Below are 24,021 nucleotides of genomic sequence, written 5' to 3'. Positions count from 1 at the left end.
TGCATCTGGGCCTGATACTCAGAATAAAGCTTCATCTCTGGAAAAGAACCAAGGATTGCTGCCAATATCATTCATTTTTCCTTCATCATTCATCTTAACAACAATACAGATATGTGATGGAGCTTGGGGGTCTGATCTGGGGTCTGATCTCGGTACTGATGGAGCATGGAGGTAAGATCTGAGGTTTGATTTAAAAAAAAAAAAATATTTTTAATTTTCCTCTATATCCTAGGTGCGTCTTATGGAGCAAAAATTCGGTATGTATGTATCAATTTATATACAGTATATATATATATATCCCTCAAGCTTGGCATCTATCGTAGCTGCTCTTCAGATGTCTAATACTTCTTCCAATACATGACAATAAATTATATTTAAAATATATATAACTTCTGAGAGTCTACAGGTGCTCACCCCCAACCCCACCCATATGATTGTGTGAGTTCTTGACGAATGTCATTACTTCCTTTGAGTTAGTGGTGGGGCTTGCTAGTTCTTTATCTTGGGCAGCAGGTGGTACTGGATTACTATGACCACTCTGTTATTATTTTTATATTCCTGTATGTATTTTTTTTTAACTCTGCATTTAATAGTGAAGACTACCGGTCATTACTGCACATGCGGCATCTGTTTGTAAATGCTGAATATGTCCTCCATATTCAACAAAGCACTCACTTGATGAACACGTTAAAAAGCGCGGCTGTGCTGTATATCATTCTTGCAGCTTGGGACTCTTCTCTTTGGGAACGTGACAGGGACAAAGCATCATCCATATGACCTTCTTGGTGCAAAATAGCCTTAGAATGCCAATGAGAAAAAGAGAGACGGAAATAAAAAGAGTCAGAAATCAACCAATAAGTTCTTACCTCCGATGAAGTAGCAGACATCAGCCACTCCCTGTTATATCTATGAAAGTTACCTTGCGTTTTACAGGACCCAAACGGACCACTTTAGAGTCAGCGGCACCATAAGTGAGCCAAAGACCACTATTAACGTGCTGAACAAAACACATGGACTCTCCATATTTGATCTCAGCAGGGCCCATCCCTTCCACATCTCGCTTGGGTGCAACATCCAACTTTTCCTGTAGACGTAGAAAACATTAGAAGTCCTATCATCTCTCATGTCTGCTTAAATAACTACTTGCATTCCCCCATGTAATAAAAATTTTGGAGCATCTATTCTTACAGCTCTATGTTGTGCCATTCCTTTATTATTCCTGATAGCAGAATTGCTAGCAGTCTCCAATAAAGGTCCAACTGGGTGCTACCATCTCTCTATCTATCTCTCTTTGGTACCTCCATGTGTTACATGGATAGCCCATTGATTTTGATGGACACCATACTTCGTGAGGAGTGCTGCATGTTTTCAACTAATTATTGGTGGCCCCAAGAGTTCAGTATTGATGGACTATCCAATCCTAATGATCACTGATATCTGTACATTGGGGTCCGACTTTCAGTACCCCCACTGATCAACTATTTTGAAGAGGCCATGATGCTCTTTTGAGTGCGGTCGTCACATTTATTGTTCACATGGCTTATGTGCAGCCTGGGATGCAATACCAAGCACAGCCACTATATAATGTTGGGCACTGTGCTTGTTAAAGGGGTTGACTACCTTTTTTTTTGAGGGGGGGTTGGCAACCTGCTCCCCCCTCCTCCCTTCCTGGTCAGAGCTGCGAAGGGAAGCATACTTGCTCCACACCACTGGATCCTGGCTCATTCATTCCCCAGACTCAGCTGCTTTGCTCATGCGCCCCGCTGTCGACATCCACTTTGACGCTGCAGCAGCCAATCGCTGACTGTAACAGTGACCTTATTTCCTCGTGTCACATGACGAGTTGACAGGAGTCAGGACGCAAGGGGAGAAAGTCAACACTGCATCGGTGTCAAATCGTATGTTGACAGCGGGAGACCTGAGCAAGGCATATGAGGCTGGGTAGCAAAGGGAGCAGGTCAATTTGCTTCTCTTTGCAGGCTTGCCCAGGAGGTAGGTTTGCCAAACAGCCACCCAAAAAGTGATCAATCCCTTTTAGCTGTGAAGAGGCCATTCCACTTCAAAAAGCTGATTGGCTGGGGTGCCAGGAGTCGGACCCCACCGATCTGATATTGATGACTTATCCCGAGGATGGTCATCAATATCGGACTCCTGGAAAAGCCCTTTAAACCCTTGAATTTTCTTAGGCCCTCCTAGCAGAAAGGCATTGTACAATGTAAGAAATCTCTTTAAGTATCCCCACAGATGATAGAGGTAATGAGGTTCTAGGCTCCAAAGAAAAATCTATGTTAGGGCCCTCTCTTACCATGTGGCACTTATAATACATATGTGGAAGACAGGCCTTTGGCCCCCCTCAGGCATCGGGGCCCGACTGCGACGGCCATCTCTGCACTCCTTATAATTATTCCCCTAACAGATGAGATTTGTTTTGGCGAAATGCTGAATTTATGTGTTCCCAGAATATCCTCCATTTACTTTCAGAAGACTGGCTCTACCTTAGAAGCCCGGAAGCAGAAGGCAGTAGATTTGGTGTTGCCTTTCTCGGCATCAACCAGTAGCAGACCCTTTTCCTCATCGCGGGCCAGGTATCTCCCTGTAGTCACATGACGCACCCGGAAGGACTGTCCCCATCTTAAGTGACTCCCACTCCAACTATAAAAAAAATTAGCCATACATAGACCATAGCATTAGCATAATTACACAATACGAAGCAAATGCCGGTCCTCCTGGGACATCCGACTACAAAAACTGAGCTTCTGAATTTTACATTTGCTTTATTTTTCTTTGATTATTTGTTTTAATATTCAGAGTCTTCTGCCATTTAGAGCTAAGATTAGCTGAGCAGTTTTATAATTACCTAATTCTCAAAGGCTCCAGCCTCCACAAAGACCGCGCATGGGAGCAAACTGGCCCTCCCTCGTAATGGGCTATCCTGCAAATATAAGAAAAAGCAAGTGACTATGAAACTAGATCAGTGACCCGCGCTGTGTAAATTATAAAGTATGTGACTTACCTACGCTGCTCCTCTCCTTGGTCTGTCGATGAAATGGTTAAACATTCATCCATATGACCATGGAACAGGCGTAGAACATCTCCACCAGTAAGGTATCCTGTGGCAATATAAAAAACATTTCTATTAGGTCAGAATCACATATTTCTTCAAATAGGCACCCGGTACATACTCGGCCCATAGGGAAGAGTGGCTAATAAGGCAGCGGCTCGTGCCCAGTATTGCTTAGCACTCTCCGGCGCTCAGGACAACCACTCTGCTTACCTGCTCTCCCACTGTGGAGACTCTGCTTCTGCTGCACCCATATGGCACATGTACAAACCGGATTCCCAAAAAGTTGGGACACTATACAAATTGTGAATAAAAACTGAATGCAATGATGTGGAGGTGCCAACTTCTAATATTTTATTCAGAATAGAACATAAATCACGGAACAAAAAGTTTAAACTGAGAAAATGTACCATTTTAAGGGAAAAATATGTTGAATCAGAATTTCATGGTGTCAACAAATCCCCAAAAAGTTGGGACAAGGCCATTTTCACCACTGTGTGGCATCTCCCCTTCTTCTTACAACACTCAACAGACGTCTGGGGACCGAGGAGACCAGTTTCTCAAGTTTAGAAATAGGAATGCTCTCCCATTCTTGTCTAATACAGGCCTCTAACTGTTCAATCGTCTTTGTTGCACCTTCCTCTTTATGATGCGCCAAATGTTCTCTCTAGGTGAAAGATCTGGACTGCAGACCGGCCATTTCAGTCCCCGGATCCTTCTCCTACGCAGCCATGATGTTGTGATTGATGCAGAATGTGGTCTGGCATTATCTTGTTGAAAAATTCAGGGTCTTCCCTGAAAGAGATGACGTCTGGATGGGAGCATATGTTGTTCTAGGACCTGAATATATTTTTCTGCATTGATGGTGCCTTTCCAGACATGCAAGCTGCCCATGCCACACGCACTCATGCAACCCCATACCATCAGAGATGCAGGCTTCTGAACTGAGCGTTGATAACAACTTGGGTTGTCCTTGTCCTCTTTGGTCCAGATGACATGGCGTCCCAGATTTCCAAAAAGAACTTCGAATCGTGACTCGTCTGACCACAGAACAGTCTTCCATTTTGCCACACTCCATTTTAAATGATCCCTGGCCCAGTATAAACGCCTGAGCTTGTGGATCTTGCTTAGAAATGGCTTCTTCCTTGCACTGTAGAGTTTCAACTGGCAACGGCGGATGGCACGGTGGATTGTGTTCACTGACAATGGTTTCTGGAAGTATTCCTGAGCCCATTCTGTGATTTCCTTTACAGTAGCATTCCTGTTTGTGGTGCAGTGTCGTTTAAGGGCCCGGAGATCACGGGCATCCAGTATGGTTTTACGGCCTTGACCCTTACGCACAGAGATTGTTCCAGATTCTCTGAATCTTCGGATGATGTTATGCACAGTTGATGATGATAGATGCAAAGTCTTTGCAATTTTTCGCTGGGTAACACCTTTCTGATATTGCTCCTCTATCTTTCTGTGCAACATTGTGGGAATTGGTGATCCTCTACCCATCTTGGCTTCTGAGAGACACTGCCACTCTGAGAAGCTCTTTTTATACCCAATCATGTTGCCATTTGACCTAATTAGTGTTAATTGGTCTTCCAGCTCTTCGTTACGCTCAAATTTACTTTTTCCAGCCTCTTATTGCTACTTGTCCCAACTTTTTGGGGATTTGTTGACACCGTGAAAATTTGAATCAACATATTTTTCCTTTAAAATGATACATTTACTCGGATTAAACGTTTGATCTGTCATCTACGTTCTATTACAAATAAAATATTGACATTTGCCATCTCCACATCATTGCATTCAGTTTTTATTCACAATTTGTTTAGTGTCCCAACTTTTTTGGAATCCGGTTTGTACATAAGCTCCCTCTGCATCTTAAAGGGCCAGAGAGGGCACCCTAATCTTCCTCAACTAATGGCTGACCATCTAGGAGTACCTAAAGAATCTACCCTTGTGGGGTGTCTGAGCAATAGGTTTCAGTTTGCTAGGTTCCTGTAAAGGCATCCTGTTTATTTCTTATCTGCCTGTGTGCCGACATTCTGCCTGTTTTTGGATTTGGGCATTCGCTGCATGACCTGACCTCTACCTGATCTCCGTTCTGACCCAGATCTGCTCACTTTGAACTCAGAATGTTTATTAGATTGCATGAACTCTGCCTGCCATGACCTCGGCCTGTCACTGACTATGACTTTGCCTGATTCCTCAGTGTCCCTTGACCCCATGGGTTAGCAGCCTACCAAACAGTGACTACTCTAAGAAGTAGTGGCCTGGTGGTTCCCCTGCTGCGGAGTCCAGATCCCTGTATAGGGGTTAAAGGAAGAATAACTTGGGGCTGCCATAATAACGCCCTTAGGAGTAGCCCCAAGTCAAATCTGTTTGATAGACATTTCAGGTCCACATCCACTTCCTAACAGTGGTGCTGTTCATCTAAATGATGCCAACCCTTTTAAGGCTAACCCATTATATGCAGTAATAAAGATTTCATGGCACTTCATTTCTGAATATAATGGTTTACAAGACCTTGAGCATTTAGCGCCACCAGCAAAGCTGCAGTAGTGCTGGCCTTTCTGTGTCTATGGACTTTTTAGGGTAAGGATAGTGTAACGGATCTCCTAGCACCCCAACTGGGTATGCTCCTAGTGCTTCCCGAGGGCTCCAAGCACTCCGCTCAACACCGTAAGCACTGCCAACCCCACGAACTGCCGTAGCTTGGTTAGGATCTCGTCTTCCATCCACCCTGGACCTACGACAAGGTTCCAGGCTCCAGTGGGTGACCCTCTCTTCTTTCAGAGAGCGATGCAGGAACAGCTCTTACAAGAGCTAGGGATTATACTCTGGAGAGTATAATGATTATAGCAATACTAAGAGTGTAGTTCTCCAATCCCCCAAACATGAGCCCAGACTTCATGAAGGGTAGAACAGGACACTTTAATGAGGCTACATACCAGCCTTTTATGCAGGTCTTCCAGCAAGGCACACCCCCATGGGGGACCTTGTGGAAGACTGAGACAGTTTCTTACATAAAACAATCACATGCAGTTACACAGGCAGAAAACACACACATGTGATACAATTAACCAACACAATGGGACAACGTAATCACTCACAGGCAGAAACTACCCATTTTTCCCTTTGTAGAATAATGAACCGGGGGGGGAGGGGGTCTTCATAGTTCTGGTTCCATAGTCCATAGGAAGGAGGCTAGCCCTCAGGTCTCTCCAGCAGCCCAAGTGACGGTTCGGTCCGTCACAGATAGTATCTACATTTACATGTACCACCGTTTGGAGGAGGGTCAGTTTCAAAAGTTAGCCAGTGAAATTACCTAATTCATCTTCATGGCTGGTGAATAAAAGTATAGTAAATAAGTAAATTTTTACTTATTTCCTATCTGGAAGAATTTTTTCACCATTTAAGACAATGAAGTCTAAAATTGGATTCCTGCTTTAAATCTCCTTTGGGGTAATTATAGCTCAGAAATAGAATAAATTGTTGTTTGGTCAACAATCAAATTCTAATTTTTATGGACTTGGCTTATCTCAACCATACATATTGGTATCAGTTTCATACCACCACAGAAGATAACTCAAACTCGGAAAAAATGGCTACATACCTTCCGCTATTTCACAACCAGAGGTAATTGGATTCATGTTCCATAGAGTTTGCATGAATGAAGCATCCACTTGAAGGTCCCCACTCGCTGTGGAGAGGTGCTGTTGAAATGGAACGAAATTAACTAATAGTGAGAATGGATGATCACATTGAATATACCCGTAGACAAGATAAATGAATGGGTATGTGTAGAGGATCTTTGAACTTACCAGGTATCTCTCGGATGAAACACTGACTAGAATCAAATCATCACCTATTCGCACCTTCTCTCCTTCTGAACGCTGTTTTGATGCTGGATGGATGGTCCACCAACAAGCTTCTCCTATTCAGGAAAATACAGGGTAACAATCTTTAGTGTTGGAAGTAAAATCTTGGGTGCCGTATCGAAGAGTTGGACTAGTGCCGCTAGTATGCCACGGTTGGTGTTGACCTACCCTACACACTACTAGATGTTCCTTCACACAGTTGTACCATACCTGTGGCATCTTCTTGTAGACCAACATCGAAAGCCAGTTTATCAGTAAGAGAACGAGATGTAGTCAGACAGCAGAGGTACTTAAGGAAATAGGAGAACACATATATTAATAGGGCAAATGAGTGATACAATTTTACAAGGTGAACCCTTGTTCAATAGATAAATGTCTTAAACCGTCCAACTTGGCTAATTATTCTTCATCATCTATATTAATATTTTAGTTTGGTGCAGTTTCTTGAGTTCAAGATCAACATCAAGTTCCAGGTTTAAAGTCAATACATTAAAACTTACCATATTACTGTGGCAGTGTCTCAGGAGAATGGCATGACCATAGAGCAATGTTCTGTGTCCCCCACCTTGAGAAGACTATATGGGAAGAAAAATGGCAAATCAACATATGAAACATATTTTTTTCCCCCCTAACATTCCAATCCCACCGAGTCTTCATGTTGGTAATGGTAGATGGATTACCAATCCTTGCCAATTCTCCTATATCATGGTGGCATAATCCATAACACAATGCATCGTGGTTGCCCTCAAAATCTAGGAAGTGTAGCTGTAATGGTACAAGAATTGTTGCCAGACAGATTACATGCAAGTCAAAATATGTTGTGGGTTATAAATCTTTAAAATTATTGGAATGTATGTCCATCTCAAGGACAAAAAAACCCAAACATATTTTTAAGCAATTCTCAATGTTCTCAATCCTATCTTAGATAGGTTAGAAGAAGATGTACGGTATGTCTTGGAATGCACCAAAACTATCGTAAACCTTTTTTTTTATCTGAGAACATAGATGAGTATTGCTTCCTTAACCATTAAGTAATCCATTAATGAGGATGACTCCCTCCCTCTGCAAGCTGTAAAAACTCAAAGATGCCATCATCTGCATTTCCGAGATCTTCAGTAACCTGGTCAACACCTGTTAGAATGGAGGTTTGTGTTGTGCCATGCGGTGAAGGAAGGAAAGAGAAGGAATCATAAAAACAGGAGTCAAAGGAAAAAAGAAGGTCTAGTTTTTGTGAGATTAGAAGAAGACCAAATAAAAAAGGACTTCTGCACACAGGCTGCAAAACAAGGAGACGGGAGATAGAAGGTGGGTAATAGAAAACCTGCTGAAACTATATCTCTCCATGGATAGACATATTGAACTAAACATACAAATGAATTGGCAATTATTTTTTTTTAGCTTTCTATAACACTGTTCTCGCTTCCTTCCTAGTTGACAATTATACGACTGACTCAATTGCTGTCATACTGTTCAGTACAAATTTAATTGCATTGGAGAAACCGGGATGGATAATGATCAAAATAGTTTTCTTTGCTCCTCGAAAGGACAGGGTCTTTTACAATAAATAACGCCAGGAAACTAGTGTACAGTAAATTATTGCTGAAATCTGTTTCAGCTCCTGACTGGAGTAGATTTTAGTTTCTGGAGCATGGACACCAGAAGATGCGACAAATTTATTACAAGGTGTGCGCCTTTTAATAAATTAGCTGGACCTTCGTCCAGTGGGCTGGAGTTTGGAGAGACTAATGCACAAAATTCTGGCTACATCCCCCAATTTTCATCTTCCACAACATATCTAGAATGTAGTAAGGCATCTATATTCCATTCTGTTAACATTTTTGCTAAATAAAAAAATATAGCTCCTCCAGCTTCTAAGACGATACACTTGATAGAGTGTTCTATTTTTGGAGGGATTTTTAAGACAGCTGATGTGAAATATGAGGGGAACAGAATTTAAAGAATGTGTATATGAAGATCATGGTCACAAAATCCCTCGTAAGGATTTTTTCATTGACAAATTTGTCATTGTATGCTCAGCAGGATTCAAACGGGATACCATGTAATGCTGAAACTGGCATCCTGAGATGATATAGCTAAGCAATAGGGGCTTCCAAAAGAAAAGCATTCAATTTTTGGCAATGTTTTAAAGGATGGAGATGGAGTGACAGAGCTTCAGCAGTGAGAAGGAAGGAATGAAAAGTCACAGGAGGTCACAGAGCAAGGTCACAAAACATACCCATTTATCCAAATTGGGTGCCTAGCACGAAGACAAAAAGAGAAAGCCAAAACAAAACACAGAAGAAATTATATCAAAGAGAGGTCTGTAAGGCAGCCATATTGAGTCTGACACAAGGTGGATGTGATCACAAGACATTTCTATCCAGCACTGATGACCTCTCTCAAGATAACAAGAGTTTATCACAAGATTAGAGACTTAATTTCAAATATCGCCAAAGATTGGTGCAAAAGTAGATGTTCTGGAGTCAACTTTGTGTTTACTTAAAATAGTTGAACCCAAAATCAGTCATAGATCCCATAAATTCGTTAGAGGGGAGGACCTTTTGCAGGGGTGTATCATGGAGGGGTTGTCTGGACATGTGCGTCCCAGAAGGGTGTGCCAAGAAGATACTTTTCTAGAGCTAGGGTAACACACTGAACCTTTGCCTCAGGTGAAGGAAAGTCTAGCTATTGCTCTGTCTTCTGATTAAACCAATTACATACAGTAATATTGAAGAGGATCTGTCAGGAACGCTGTGCTACCTGACCTAAGACGAGCACTGGGTAAAAGGAAAGATGTTGAGCTCAGGAATATATAGTGTAATTTTTTATTACTTTTTTTGTGTTTTGCTGTCAGGACTAGAGAAAAAGCTTGTAAGTCCTGCATCCCAATCCCACTTATAGATAAAGTTTGTGGGTTTTGCTTCCCCCGTGCACATTGTGATTAGCAGCTTTTCTTGAATAATGTTCGTAAAGAGCTCTCAATCTCTATGTTTGGGTGGGGAAAGCAGGACTCACAGGCTCTCTCTGTAAGTAGGCAGGGGAAGCAGGACTCACAGGCTTTCCACATGAGTGGGCGGGTGACGCGGCACTCGCATGTTTTCTCTATGAGTGGGCAGATGAAGCAAGACTCACAGGCTTTCTCTATGAGTAGGTGGTGGAAGCAGGACTTAAAGGCTTTCTCTAGGAGTGGAAAGGAGATGCAGGACTCACAGGCTTTCTCTATGAGTAGGTGGTGGAAGCAGGACTTAAAGGCTTTCTCTAGGAGTGGAAAGGAGATGCAGGACTCACAGGCTTTTTCTATGAAGTGACGGGAGATGCAGAACTCACAGGCTTTCTCTATGAGTGAGCGGGAGATGCAGAACTCACAGACTTTCTCTATGAGTGGGTGGGGGAAGCTAGAATCACAGGCGTTCTTGTTTAGATGGTGGGGGAGCCAGGACTCACAGGCTTTTCTATGAATTCTGATGGCTTTTTATACAAAAATACTGAATCAAATAATAGAAAACTATATTATTCCTGACTCGGATAACCATCTCCCTCTCTATGATGTTCACTCATTTCAGGTAGTAGCAGGGGCATAGCTATAAGGGAAGCAGAGAAAGCGACTGCTTTGGGGCCCAAATTCAGAAGGAGCCCAGCGAGGATGAGGAATACTAAAATATTTTATTGTCAGGGCCACTTCAACAATATTATGCAATGACGATCTATACAGTGAAACTATGGTAAAAGGAAAGAGCAGCTACTGGGCCTGGTCTGAGAGAGCTATCTTGACTAGTTTCTTAGGGGAGGGGGGGGGAGTAAATTTTTTTTGCTATGGGGCCTTAGGATAAAGGGGTATTATAGAACATCCTTATGTTCCTGAATATACCAGGCTATGCCTTACTTTGTTGTAAACAATATTACAGGAACTGGACTATTTGACTATGAAGAGAATGAAATGCAAGGCCATAGGTTTGGTCATCAAATTAACTAAAAAGTAAAAAAATCAAATCAATATTAAAAAAACAGAACCAGCTAGGAAAAAGAAAATATGGATTACTAGAAACCCTAGTAGGAGGAAGAACATGATGAGCTTTAACAATTAATTAAATGACAAAAAACACTTATATGCAACAAATATGAAGAGTAATGCACATACTAAACAGACAATGACAACAAAAATTATGCCAAAAGGCAGAAGACAAACAGATATGTGCTGATCATGCAGAAAGGCAGAAGAATAATGGGCAATACCTCGTTTCCCATCTCCACTGTGTTCGCCAACATTTCCTGCAGAGCTCTAACCGACAGAGATTGCTCCAGAATAAAGCAGCAGACTGCAAGATCTGGAGGTACCTTCTGGAAAAAGTCAACAGGACAACATAAGAAAATATTTCTATTCATGGATTTAGGAGTAGCAATCACATCAGTAATAAGATGTTCCTCTCTACCTGAGCATTGGATGTTGATTCCAGGAAGCAAAGGCGATTTCCAAAGCCTTCAGCTCCCATGCACATCTTGAGGTTTTCTTTTCGGATTGTAGCGCTGCATTGCAAGACCACCACATCTTCCTGCAATGGAGATAAATCATGAGGCCATCAGAACACTAGAAGCCAGGGGCGTAGCTATAGAGGGTGCAGAGGTAGCAGTCACTACCAGGCCCAGGAGCCTGAGGGGGCCCAAAGACCCTTGTGCCACATGAGAAGACACCATTATTATAGATAGTGCATGCAGGTCAAGTTACACCTCTGGCTCTTGGGGGTGCCATTTCAATTTTTGCCCCTGACCACAAAGTACTGAGGGAAGGGGGGCCCCAATCTGAACTCTTGCACCAGGGCCCATGAGCCATTAGCTACGCCCCTACTAGAAGCCCACCAAAACTGGCAATGCTGACATCTATTAATGATTGGATACTATCACAACTTACTCATGGTTTCAAAATGATATTCTGTACAACTACTTGACCTACTGTGCATGCCCCCAACCACCACCAAGAGCACCCATGATGCTAACCCAACCATGCAATGGTGGGTTTCATGCTGCCTTAGGCATCAGCCAAATGAGGACTGCATAATTTCCAAAAAGTGGGTGTATTGGCAAAATGGAGCATCCTATACAATGTCCTCTCTTATATTTTTCCAATTACATCCCGGTACAGGTCATTCATGAGGCAAATGCTCCCATCCTAAAGACATTTGTTCCAAATGTTCTACACAGAAGCGTAAGGACCCCAATACAAAATCTGTAACAGACCACCAACCTCTCTCACATCGCTGAGGGCTCTTTGGGCCACTTTAGACAACCAGGACCAGGGTGCAACTGCTATTTTTGCACCTCCTACAGCTATGGTCTGTTGTTTCTATTAGATTCAGAATATTATTTTTTTTTAAAGATGGTGATATGGGAAAAAATAAAAAGGTTAATTGCTTCAGGATGCCATACTGTGGAGACATATAGGCTCTTGTTAAAATACATGGCACAGTGTGATTGGGTGAATTGTATACAAAGGCTGCAAGGGTTACCTCCCAGGGCTTTCTCTTTAATAAACTTCTGGTGTTGGTCAGAGGAAGAAGATTTTTCACTGCACACATGGTGCCTGCTGTGTATATCTTACTGTCCCATTAATAAATGTATCCATTATAAAGCCCAATATTCAGAAATTATTGTTCCTGGAACCTGCAGGTTGATAGCGGACTGTATTAATAAATATGGGAGTACACTTGTATACTACATCATATACACATATATCCCAAAGAAAGCAATTAGGAAATAAAAATCATTTGCCTTGTGGTATAAATTTAGAGCAGAAATCCCAATGCTTCTGTTATCTTTACGGTATCTTATATAGTCAGCATTTATTAGCAGCGAGATTCAGAACAGACTACAATAATGCGACCTAAGCTTTTTGCCTTCACCACGCCATGTTTAAAATGATCCGATGGTAAAATTGTTTTTGTTAAAAAAACAAAAGACTGAAAATCAGTTTGTACCTTGACTTTGTTCACTCATGATAATATCAAAGTTATAGGATGCCCCATTCAAGCAGGGTGGTATGTAGGTTTAGGAATTAAGAGAGAAGGGAACCTTACCGAATTTCAATTCACCTTTCTCTCCTGTTAAGAATGGGGAGTAGGGGAGTCTACAAGAGTCAGGCCTTTCTACAACTATGAGAAAAGTATAATGCAGTCAGAGGCGTATCTATCACGAGGCAAACAAGGCATTTGCCTGAGGCGGCACTTGCCAATGGGGTGGCAAAATGCCTTGTTTGCCTAGTTAGCTAACGTACACAAATACACCAATTTTTTTCCCCTTGCTTTGTCCGATGCTTGCCGATCCGATCCTTCACTATGCCGATGCGAGCGGCAGCATCGCCGGCGCCGCATAGTGAAGGAGTGACTTACTTCCTCCTCCTGACCCCAGGTGTTTCCGGAATTTTCACCTACCCGGCCTTGCTACCCACGTCACTTCTAGTAGTGACGTGGGAGGTGCGTCTCTCCCCTCGGCTCCTGATTGGCTCTGCTGGGGGTTTGTCGGCGCAAACGCGGAGGATTCCCCCGTAGCAGAATATTCCGGCCCACTGCGTATGCGCGAAGAAGACGGCTCGGCGCAAGCACAGTAGGAGCCGAAGGTAGCAGAAAATTCCGGCTCCTACTGCGCCTGCGCCGAGTCGTATTTTTTGCGCATGCGCAGTGGGTCAGACATATTCACAACACAAGCGGCAGCCACAGCCAGCCGGGAAAAGTCTGTCCAGACCGGCTCCCTCCTCACACACCGACACCGTCCACCATAGACAGTCTGACGTACATACCACCTTTATTTATGGGGGCAGTCACAAGGAGACACTAAACTGTATGGGGGCTGCCACAAGCAAATAGTGCACTCTGCACTGTGTCATAAATAAATGTGGTATGTGTGTCAGATTGTCTATGGTGGCTCTGGCCTCTCCTTGAGGCTGCCCCATACAGACTTAGAAAAGGAGACACCAGACTATTGAGTGACCAGAAGAAGACGCCTGAGATGGGGATACTCTGCCACAGAACCTGGATCACCATCCTTTGGGCAGCTGATAGAGAAAGAGGGACAGCTAGCTCAGGCCAGGGAGCAGACTGGAGAAGCCAGCCCTATGCCTCACCTGCATTGTTTTGCACCTGAATTCCTCCAGTAAAGATGCACACTGGTTTACTGCAGACCCTGACTCTCTGGACTTATTCCCCATTGGGGTGTACCATGTCTTACCATCCCTTCCGGAGAGCAGCAATACGTAGAGACACCCCAAACCCACCCACTGCATATGGCAGTTTTATATGCATGTTTCCTGCATGGCATTGTTTTTATGTCTGCATTTAGCACTGTATGATACAGTGTATAATATGTATAATAGGGTTACTACATGTCACAACGCCGACTCGAACGCCCACTTACTGCGGCGGGGCACGGGAGCGCATAGTTCCCTGCCCCGCCGCAGATCACCGCCCTAGGCTTCAGGCCTAGTAGGCCAGGAGGCCTATGCGGTAGGGAAATCCCGGCAGAGGCGTGCGTGATGACGTCATCGCGCGCGCCTGTGTCAGGACGCAGCACAGTGAAGTGGACATAGGTGAGTATTTACCTTTTATTTTATTTTTATTTTATGTGCCAACGTTTGGGGACATGGGGGACACACACAGGAGGACATGTGAAGAGACAGTACATCAGGGGGAAATTGCAGTATGGGGGCAAATTACTATGTGGAGGAAAAATATTATGGTGGGATTACTGTGTGGGGGCAAATTACTATATGGGGCAATGTGGGGGAAACTACTGTGTGGGGGCAGTGTGGGGGAAATTACTATATGGGGCAGTGTGGGGGAAACTACTGTATGGGGGCAGTGTGGGGAAAATTATTATATGGGGGCAGTGTGGGGGAAATTATTATATGGGGGCAGTGTGGGGGAAATTACTATATGGGGCAATGTGGGGGAAACTACTGTGTGGGGGCAGTGTGGGGAAAATTATTATATGGGGGCAGTGTGGGGGAAATTATTATATGGGGGCAGTGTGGGGGAAATTATTATATGGGGCAGTGTGGGGGAAATTACTGTATGTGGGCAGCGTGGGGGAAATTATTATATGGGGGCAGTGTGGGGGAAATTACTGTATGGGGCAAACTACTATATGGGGCAGTGTGGGGGAAATCACTATATGGGGCAGCATGGGGGCCGTTGCTATTGGTGAGGCACTGTAGGGGCAATTCTATTATTTCTGGGGACACTATACAGGGATGATTACCTGGAGCACAATATAAGGTGTTATTAGTACTGGGGGCACTCTAGGGGACATTATAGTGGACACTATAGGGACATTTGGGGCAATTTATCAACTGGTGTAAAGTAGAACTGGCTTAGTTTCCCATCGCAGCCAATCAGATTCCACCTTTCATATTTGACAGCTCTTTTGGAAATCCAGTTCTACTTTACACCAGTTTGATAAATTACTCCAATTATGTCTATTAGGGTCCCTATTTTTTCAGCAGTATAGTACCTGGGTCATTGGGGGGGGGGCACAGTATTGGGGGTGGCAGGATGACACTGTGGGGACACCAGGATGGGGAGGTTGATGGAAAAATTGAGAAATCTAACGTGTCTGTGTTACAAACTCTGTAGAAACGAGATGCGGCTGAAAGAATTTGTCATGGCGGTCTAACGGAGCGGAGGAGAAGAGGAAAGAGAAGGTCTACATGACAGGAGATGTCCCTGGATGTAAGAGGTATGTGGTGCTGTATTCTCCTTTTTTTTAATTATAATTATATGTATTTAAAATTTGTCTTATAAACAAGTAGGTAGATATAAGGTCTTAAAAGGGGTTTTCAGAGTTAAAGAGTTGAAATAACAAACACGCATTGTTCTGTATGGGGAGGGGGATGGGGGTGACCGATCCCTACTCAAACAAGTGACTACTGGTGCGTGATTTGATACGGTACCATCATATATGTTTAATGTGCATTTTCTCCCATTGACCACATTAACATGCGTTGCACTTAAATTGCACTCTCTTTCCCTTCTAGGGTGGACTCATTGAAGTTCAGGTTTAATGCAACCTGTTTGTGTATTTAAAGAGGAGCTCTCCCCTCTCCTGACATGTCTGGAATAGTAATTACTTGCATCCCCCATGTATAAGAATTCTCCAGCATCTATTCTTATGGCTCTGTGCTGGGCCGTTCCTCTAAGGTCTGCCTAAAAATGTCTGATCAAACTGACGAGTTGGTGTCCCTACAAAGTGAGCACTGATTGGACAGTGTCAGACTGTGCCGACTCCTGCAAATGGTTACACCCAGTTGTTAATTTTCATACATTGTGACGGGAATAACAGAGTAATGGCAAAACACAAAGTTCTATGAAAATATGCTCCAGGACAGTTTTTTTTCCTGCAGGGAATACAAGCATTTAATAAAAGAGAGAGAGAAGAGTGAGAAAGAAGAGAGCAAGGAAATGAGAGCCAGGAGAGAGAGAGGATAGGAGATGAGAGAGATAGTAGAAAGACAGAGAGAGAAGATGAGAGAGAAGAGAGGAATGAGACAAGAGAGAGATGATAGAGACAAGAGAGGAGAGATGTGAGAGAGACAGGAGAGAGATGATAGAGACAAGAGAGGAGATGAGAGAGACAGGAGAGAAGAAGATGAGAGAGAAGAGAGGACAGAGATGAGAGAGAAGAGAGGACAGAGATGAGAGAGACAGGAGAGAGAAGAGAGGACAGAGATGAGAGAGAAGAGAGGACAGAGATGAGAGAGACAGGAGAGAGACAAAGGAGAGATGATAGAGAGATGAGATGTGAGAGAGAAGACAAGAGAGACAAGAGCGAGAAGATGAGAGAGACAAGAGAGAAGATGAGAGAGACAGGAGAGAGAGGATAGGAGATGAGAGAGACAGTAGAAATACAGAGAGATAGGATGAGAGAGAAGAGAGGAATGAGACAAGAGAGGAGAGATGTGAGAGAGACAGGAGAGAGAAAACGAGAGAGACAAGAGAGAAGATATGAGAGACAGGAGAGAGAAGATGAGAGAGAAGAGAGGACAGAAATGAGAGAGAAGAGAGGAGAGCGATGAGAGAGACAGGAGAGAGACAAAGGAGAGATGATAGAGAGAAGAGATGTGAGAGGGAGGAGAAAGAGGAAAAGGAGAGAAAGGAGAGATTAGAGAGACAAGGGTAGAGAGATGAGAGAGAGAAGTGAGACAATAGAGTTGAGAGACAGGAGAGAGAGAGGAGAGAACAGAGACAAGAGAGCAGAGAGATGCGAGAGAGTAGAGAGAGGGAGATGCAAGAAAGAGGAGGAGATATCAGAGAGACAGATTAGAGAGAGTAGAAAAGAGTGTAGAGACAAGAGGGTCGAGAGAGACCAGAGAGGGAGGATTAAGAGAGGAAAAGTAGAGAGTAGAGGGGAGAGAGACGAGAGAGATGACAGACAGGAGAAAGCAGAGAGGAGAAAGAAAGCAGAGAGATGCGAGACAGTAGAGAGGGAGTGCAAGAAAGTAGGAGGAGAAAGAAAGGAGAGAGCATATATGGGGTAATAGAAGGAGCCATAAAACAGATACTATGGAGTAACAGGAGACATGATAGGTATGGGCTATATGTAGTATGAGGAGGAGACAGAAGGTGATGATGAAAACCTTCAGCAGAAATCAAGACTGAAGAAATGTCCTTAGTACCCATGTCCCAGGACTTGACCACTGCTACATACATGTCACAATGACAAGGGGTTTTCATGGTAAAGATTCATTATTGATACTAGATCAAACTGTAAGATCTCTTTTCCTGCTCCCATCTCCGCGCAGAGCTGGCCCTGCACTCATCCGCCTCTCTGCTCCACTCCCCACCACAACCGACAGGGATATTTTAGGGCTGCACCTGCTCCTGGTTTTACTGTGACCTGGACTCAGCAAATAACAGGGATTCCTGCAAACCCCACACACTCATCAGCATATGGCCACGCACTGGAGACTCCGTGCCTGCTGCTACCCACCAAGACACCGTCCTTCACTGCATAGATGTTTCCCCTAAATGAGTAGATTATGCTACTATACTGATATTTCTATTTGCTTTTATGGTGGTTGTTTCTGAAAGTAACATGCAGTTACTGCAAGGATAGCTGTGAACAGCTTGACGTCATCATCTCTATATTTAAAATGGTCCCGGCCTCCTCTGTTGTTATAGAAATAGTATATGGACAGTTCACCTACTACGATCTGGCTGATGGATTTGTAACGAGACTGAACTAGGGGTAGTAGTAGGTCCGAGCATCATCTCTCTACAGCAGAAATTAGGCTGGAGACACGTTGGTGTAACGCAACAGTTCACACTTTACTCAGTGCTGAGGTACACATGCTTGATAGTTACAGTCACTCTCAGGGACACAATGCATAGAAGTTTCATATACACCTGGTTTCAACAGGTACATCCAAAATGACATAAGGTATATACACTCTACATGGCATCAGATAATACAGCAGGCTGCCGGTTTTATGGGGTGACCTTTTATGGTCTTTTAGGCTTGAGGCGCATGGCATGATCGGTTCCAAGGCAGAGATGGAAACCAGTAATTCAGCATAACAGTCTCTGGCAGCAGAGACGTAGCTACAGGGGAAGCAGCCCACCTAGGAGGAGGACTAAAAGATTTTATTGTCAAGGCCCCCTCAACAGTTGTATAAAATGACATAATATACAGAGACACTGTAGGAAACGGACGGAGCAACCTCGACTAGCCTCAGGATTTGTGAAGAAGTTTCTGGGAGAGGGGGGCACGGTCATGTCTAGTTACGACACTGCCTGGTGGTCTAATTCAAAAGGAGTCTCTCAATGGCAGCTTTTGGTGGGGTTTTTGGCAAACCCCAAACCCCGCTTAAAGCCTACTCACCTGCTTCCCAGTTCTTGCTCCCCGCTCCTTCTCTCCCTGGCTGCTCCACTGCACTCCCAGGATGTCAACCTTGTTGACAGTGCTGCAGCCAATCGCTAGCCTTAGCGGTGGCCTGCTCCCCTTGCATCATGACAAATGGTCACATGATGCAAGAGGAGCAGATCACCACAGCAGACAGCAATTAGTTGCAGAGGTGTCAAACCGGAAGTTGGCATCCTGGGAGTGAAGCAGCCGAGGCCGAGAAAGGAAGGAGCGGGGAGCAAGAACCGGGAAGCAAGTAGGCTTCCCTTCACAGGTCTGCCCAAAAGGGAAGGTTTGCCAAAACCCCTCCAAAGTCCACAAGCATTTTAATGTTTTAGAATTTGTTATGCCAGGGATGCTCAACCTGCAGCCCTCCAGCTTCTGCAAAACTACAACTCCCAGCATGCCCTAATAGATGTAGGCTACCCAGGCATGCTGGGAGTTGTAGTTTGGCAACAGCTCGAGGCCCGCAGGTTGGGCCTCCTAGTGTTATACTATGCTATGTTATTTGCATGTACTTCAGGCTGAATGACAGGGTTAATTCCAGTCCATTGGCAACTATCTCCAGGAAGGAGTGAGCCCTAACCCCTGGGTTAGGCTCTTTTCTGCAAAGTTAGTGAGTCTGTTAGTTGGAATGTGAGAAGAAAGCAGCATCTGTAGTAATGTAGGAGCCACAGACCATGTTTGGGATGGGGAAGCCAGGAGACATCACAGAGAATGATTGTAGACCGGCATCTTTAAGAAAGTTGAGCAGCCATAAAAAGACAGTGTACTGTACATGGCCCAAGTCTGTCAAGGTAACGCACATCTTAGACTATTAGACTTCACAGGTCTTGACTTCCAGGCCCCAGTCATACTATTGCGGTACAGGTACTGCTTTTGAGGCTCTACACCCTGTAGTGGAAATTGTAGATGTTATGTGAGGAATTGCACCCTTTGGCTGGATTGGAACGTTAGGTGTGGTTTATATGAAAGCACGTCTCTGCAGGGAGCTCCTGGAGGTAACCTATTGACTCAGCCCTCAGGATCTGCTGTGACTCTGAACTGTTCACTAACTTTACCTGCTTTTACATGGGGAAGAGATTCACCCTATTCAACTCAGTAAAGACAGACTTCAACTATTTCCACCTTTTGGAGGAATCTCCCGTCCATGCACCTTACCACCAGCAACACTAAGGGCTTCCTACCTCCCATCAGGCAGAAGACCCTAACCAGGGTTTGCCCAGGGGGAAGTAACAATATCAGGTGCACTCCCTCTTTATTGTGCATGCCCAGGGAGTGAAGGGGCAGAACAGCTGCCACTGAGTACTAACACAATCCACTACTACTACCACTCCTGACATTTTCCCTCTCGCCTCCCTTCCAGGTCGGTGCATCATCACACAAACAATTGACACCCTTCACAGCACTACTTAGTACGTTTCTTGCTTTGGGAACCACAGCCTTTCCCCATATTCTGGCATTTCTTCCATTCACTCCTTCTCTCTACACTCTCCTCAGCCATCTCTCCAATCACCAGCCCCGCACCACCACTTCCATGCAGTCTCTCTCCCAGCTGCACATGTCCTGCCTCCATATAGCACCCATAGCAGGAGCATGCACCAAAAGTCCCTTAGTGCATGTGAACATGCCCATAATGCCTTAGTGCCAAAACACAAGTCCTTTTTCTGAGGTAAGCCCCTCTTACTATGAGCAGCAAATTTCACTGACCTGAGGACCTGCACCAATCTAGTCCTATGACCACAGGTCCTCCACATATATAAAAACACACAATGCAACACCACCTAACAGTCCCCAGCTGAAAACAATAGCCTTAAAGGTGGGCTCCAGTCTGATTAATGGAATATTAGGTCTTATGAAATGACTTTTTCACATTCTGCAACTTTTTTTTTTCCACTTTTCAAAAATTGAATATGTACAGAAGTTTTTATCGTCTCCCCAACCTACTGCTTTGACAAAATGAAAAATGGTTGAAAACTTTCAGGAGGCTTTATGTTATATATGATAATTGAGTAAAAGTCACATTGAGTCAGACTTCAGGGTTGCCCACTTTAGGGACTACCCTCCGGATATTAAGATTGGATGAAACTAAAGTGAACAGGCAGAAACAGCACTAAAATGATCAGACTAGAACCTGGAGAATGTTAACTTGTAAGACATGATAGACTAGGCACTTGACATCTGAAGGTGGCTTCCAAAAACTAATTTAGATGCTGCAGAAACATCAGTCTGATGGATGGAACTGATTTTCAGTCGTAGATATATCTGCTAAAAATCTGTTTTAGGGTATGTCCATGTGGGACTGATACGCCACGGGTTTGCCGCCAAAAGTTTGGGTGCTGCAAATCCACAATGTTTTACAGGACTTCAATCTGTGCATTGTATTGGATTATTCAAAAGTAAAAATTGTGGACCTACCCTTATGTGAAGCAGATCCCATCCTTGATCTTAAAATATACACTTATGAAGGGAGCCATTATATGGCCGTGTGACTGAGACTATAATGGAGCTCGACATAAAAAATAAATAAAAAATGTCCGATCATCAACAGTTATCACCCATCCTGAGGATATATGGTAAGTGTCTGATCACAAGAGGTTCAAGTGTTAGAGCCCCTTCTGATCACGAAAATAGGGGTCCTGTGAAGTGTTGGACTGGGGATCCAGAGAAAATTATTTTGGAGGCCCAACGCCTATATCATCCAAAAATTCCAATAGGTTTTGAATCAAAGTAAGCAATAGCTTGGATGCAGACAGCAGAAACTGTGTCTTGTCCCTGGAAGTAGGGTTCCTACCCCGTTGCTTAAAATTGCTACAGTGACACAAATAAATCTTCTTGAAAGTGATTGTTTTATTTTCATGCAACTAAGTTGTGACGTTTCGGCTGACACGGCCTTTTTCAAACTGGTGCCGCTTTTTGAGAAACCTGGGATTCTTGAGGAACGATGGCTAGATCTCTTTGATTGTGCTACTGCACTGTCGGTGGGTGCCAGGTTTTGAATCAAAGAAATAGACCAGAGTGGCTCCAAAAGCAACCACATTTTTTTTCTCCTGGATCTTTGGACACCTCTGGTACATTAGCGGGACAGTTTGACCCTGGTACCCTCCTCCTGCATGAATAGAACAGTAGATTAAATGCATGCTGCCTCACAATTCTAAGTCGAAGAGACAGATACAAATATCTGAGCACATCATCTCCCATACAGACTTTGAATGGGGTGGCAGCTCACATGCATGACCACATCTCCATTGCAACAGTGGAGATGGTCATGATCAGTGGGGGTCCCACCAGTCATAACCTAGTGATCACACGCTTATTCCCCATCCTGTTGGTTATAGGGAAACCCCTTTAATTTAAACCAAGAGAAGGCACCACTCGTGAGATCGGTCTCGTTCCCTCACTGCCATCATGTAGGCCTCATGTATGGCCACGCTTATACAATGGCACATAGAGTACCTAGGGTTACGGATTAGGAACCAAACGTTGCTTCCTGTGCAGCTGTATGGTGCCATATTCACCCAAGAAGCAATATTCTAAAATAGACTACAGCCTGCGATGAAATGCCAGTATATAAAATTGGAGCAACAGTATGGGCCAACATATTTCTGCGGTGGCCATATTACTAATTCATACTGCTCAGCTTTTGAAGTCCATGGTTCCTCTATGTATGCTTTGCCCAAAAAATTCACCAGATACAGATACAGATACAATGAGAAGAAATAAAAGTTTTTCCCTAGAATTCATTCCCGTTTTTGGGAAAAAAAATTTTTGGGGGGAAACGTGTACAGTAGTTACGGCCAAGTATGTTAACTTTTAACTAATTCACATGAACCTGAAAAAATCCTGTATATTTATTTTTTTGCTAAAAAATAGGAACAGACTCCAACAGAAGACAGTATGGGTAACTGCATCTCATCACCAAGACCCATTACCATAAACTACAGTGGTGTAGAGAAACCCTCATCATTACCTCCATGTACGGTGCCTAAAGGGGATGTGATCCATGGCTGTTGTGTATGTAATCATCACTATGGCTCAGCTTTGCAGGCAGCGTCATAGCACAGGCATGAATACATATATAGTATGTCAACTAGTTATACCGCCGAGCGGCCTGCAGACAGATATGATTCGCCTCACGTCTTCTAGCTATTTAAATGATGACATTCAATACAACTGGAAAATATGTATCTGTATTTCAACAGCCATAACATTTTACATTTTTGTGCATAGGCCGATGAAGCCTTGTTTTTTGTGCATAGGCCGGTGAAGCCTTGTTGTTGGCTCCATTTGGGAGTATATTTTACCTTTTGATCACTTTTATTGCATTTTGGCTTTTTTTTTTTAAAAGCATTTCTTGACAATGTTCACTATATGGTATAAACAATGTGATAATTTTATTGCATGGGTCATTATGAACACGGTAATACCAATTCTGTATATTTTTCTCTTTTTTTTTAAGTAACGTTATTTGTAAGTGGAGCAGGGGACTCGAACCTGCGATCCTCTGATCACCCATAGAATTCTTTGTGTATTAGGTCATTCACAGTAAAATTTAACCTGATGCCTATTAGGCCTTGCTAAAGGTGAAACCTAATAGGAATCCATGCATGGTGGGCCTAGAGATACTGTTAGGCCCTGGTAACCCTTGGTATCTTGCAATCACATTGCGGGGGAAAGGGAGGCTGATCGGGTGAGAAATGGAACCACCTTCCTCTCTAACCACTTAGATGCCATGGTCACCACTGAGTGCAACATCTAATGGGTCAAACAGGACCTCCGATCCTGGACCTTAGAGCGGAGCGGGGTGCCAGCTGTGTAACACAACGGACCACCACAAGTGATGGCACGGGCACAGCTCGGTCACTGCACTTTTCCCTCTCAGATGGGTATCATTTATACTGGGGGTGCCTGTGCCTTTATGTAGCCCTTTTGGTTGATTTTAACCATCAAGGACCAGCTGGTGGTCGGTTGTGTTACAGCTGCAGCGTACAAGATGGGATAAAAGTCAATGTACTTCTTTGGTCTACAGCTGTAGCTCAGTAGTGAAATAATTTAAAAGCGCAACAAAAAGTCTAGGCGTAGCCTCAGCCATCCTCACTTATGTGTTTGGTACTTTTCAATGTGTTTATCGATCAGCTCGTTTTGTAACTTCTAGTGTCCTTATTTCTTGACCACATATGGGTCATCACTCATCAGCTAAATTAC

General features: G+C 43.8%; 1 protein-coding gene across 1 annotated transcript in view; it reads right to left on the bottom strand.

Annotated features, from left to right (window-relative positions):
• The window catches only part of RYR1 (ryanodine receptor 1), a 127,521-nt gene that overhangs the window by 90,006 nt on the left and 13,494 nt on the right, over positions 1–24,021 (bottom strand). Inside the window, 11 exon segments of the mRNA XM_044305921.1 lie at positions 676–797; positions 920–1,084; positions 2,496–2,652; positions 2,858–2,932; positions 3,014–3,110; positions 6,669–6,768; positions 6,877–6,989; positions 7,144–7,222; positions 7,434–7,508; positions 11,167–11,271; positions 11,364–11,483. Coding sequence (XP_044161856.1) covers positions 676–797; positions 920–1,084; positions 2,496–2,652; positions 2,858–2,932; positions 3,014–3,110; positions 6,669–6,768; positions 6,877–6,989; positions 7,144–7,222; positions 7,434–7,508; positions 11,167–11,271; positions 11,364–11,483 — 1,208 coding nt within the window.

This window comes from Bufo gargarizans, chromosome 9 (assembly GCF_014858855.1).
Source record: "Bufo gargarizans isolate SCDJY-AF-19 chromosome 9, ASM1485885v1, whole genome shotgun sequence".
Lineage (NCBI taxonomy): Eukaryota > Metazoa > Chordata > Amphibia > Anura > Bufonidae > Bufo > Bufo gargarizans.
Note: the sequence above shows the minus strand (reverse complement) of the source record. Positions and strands in the feature narration are given on the sequence as shown.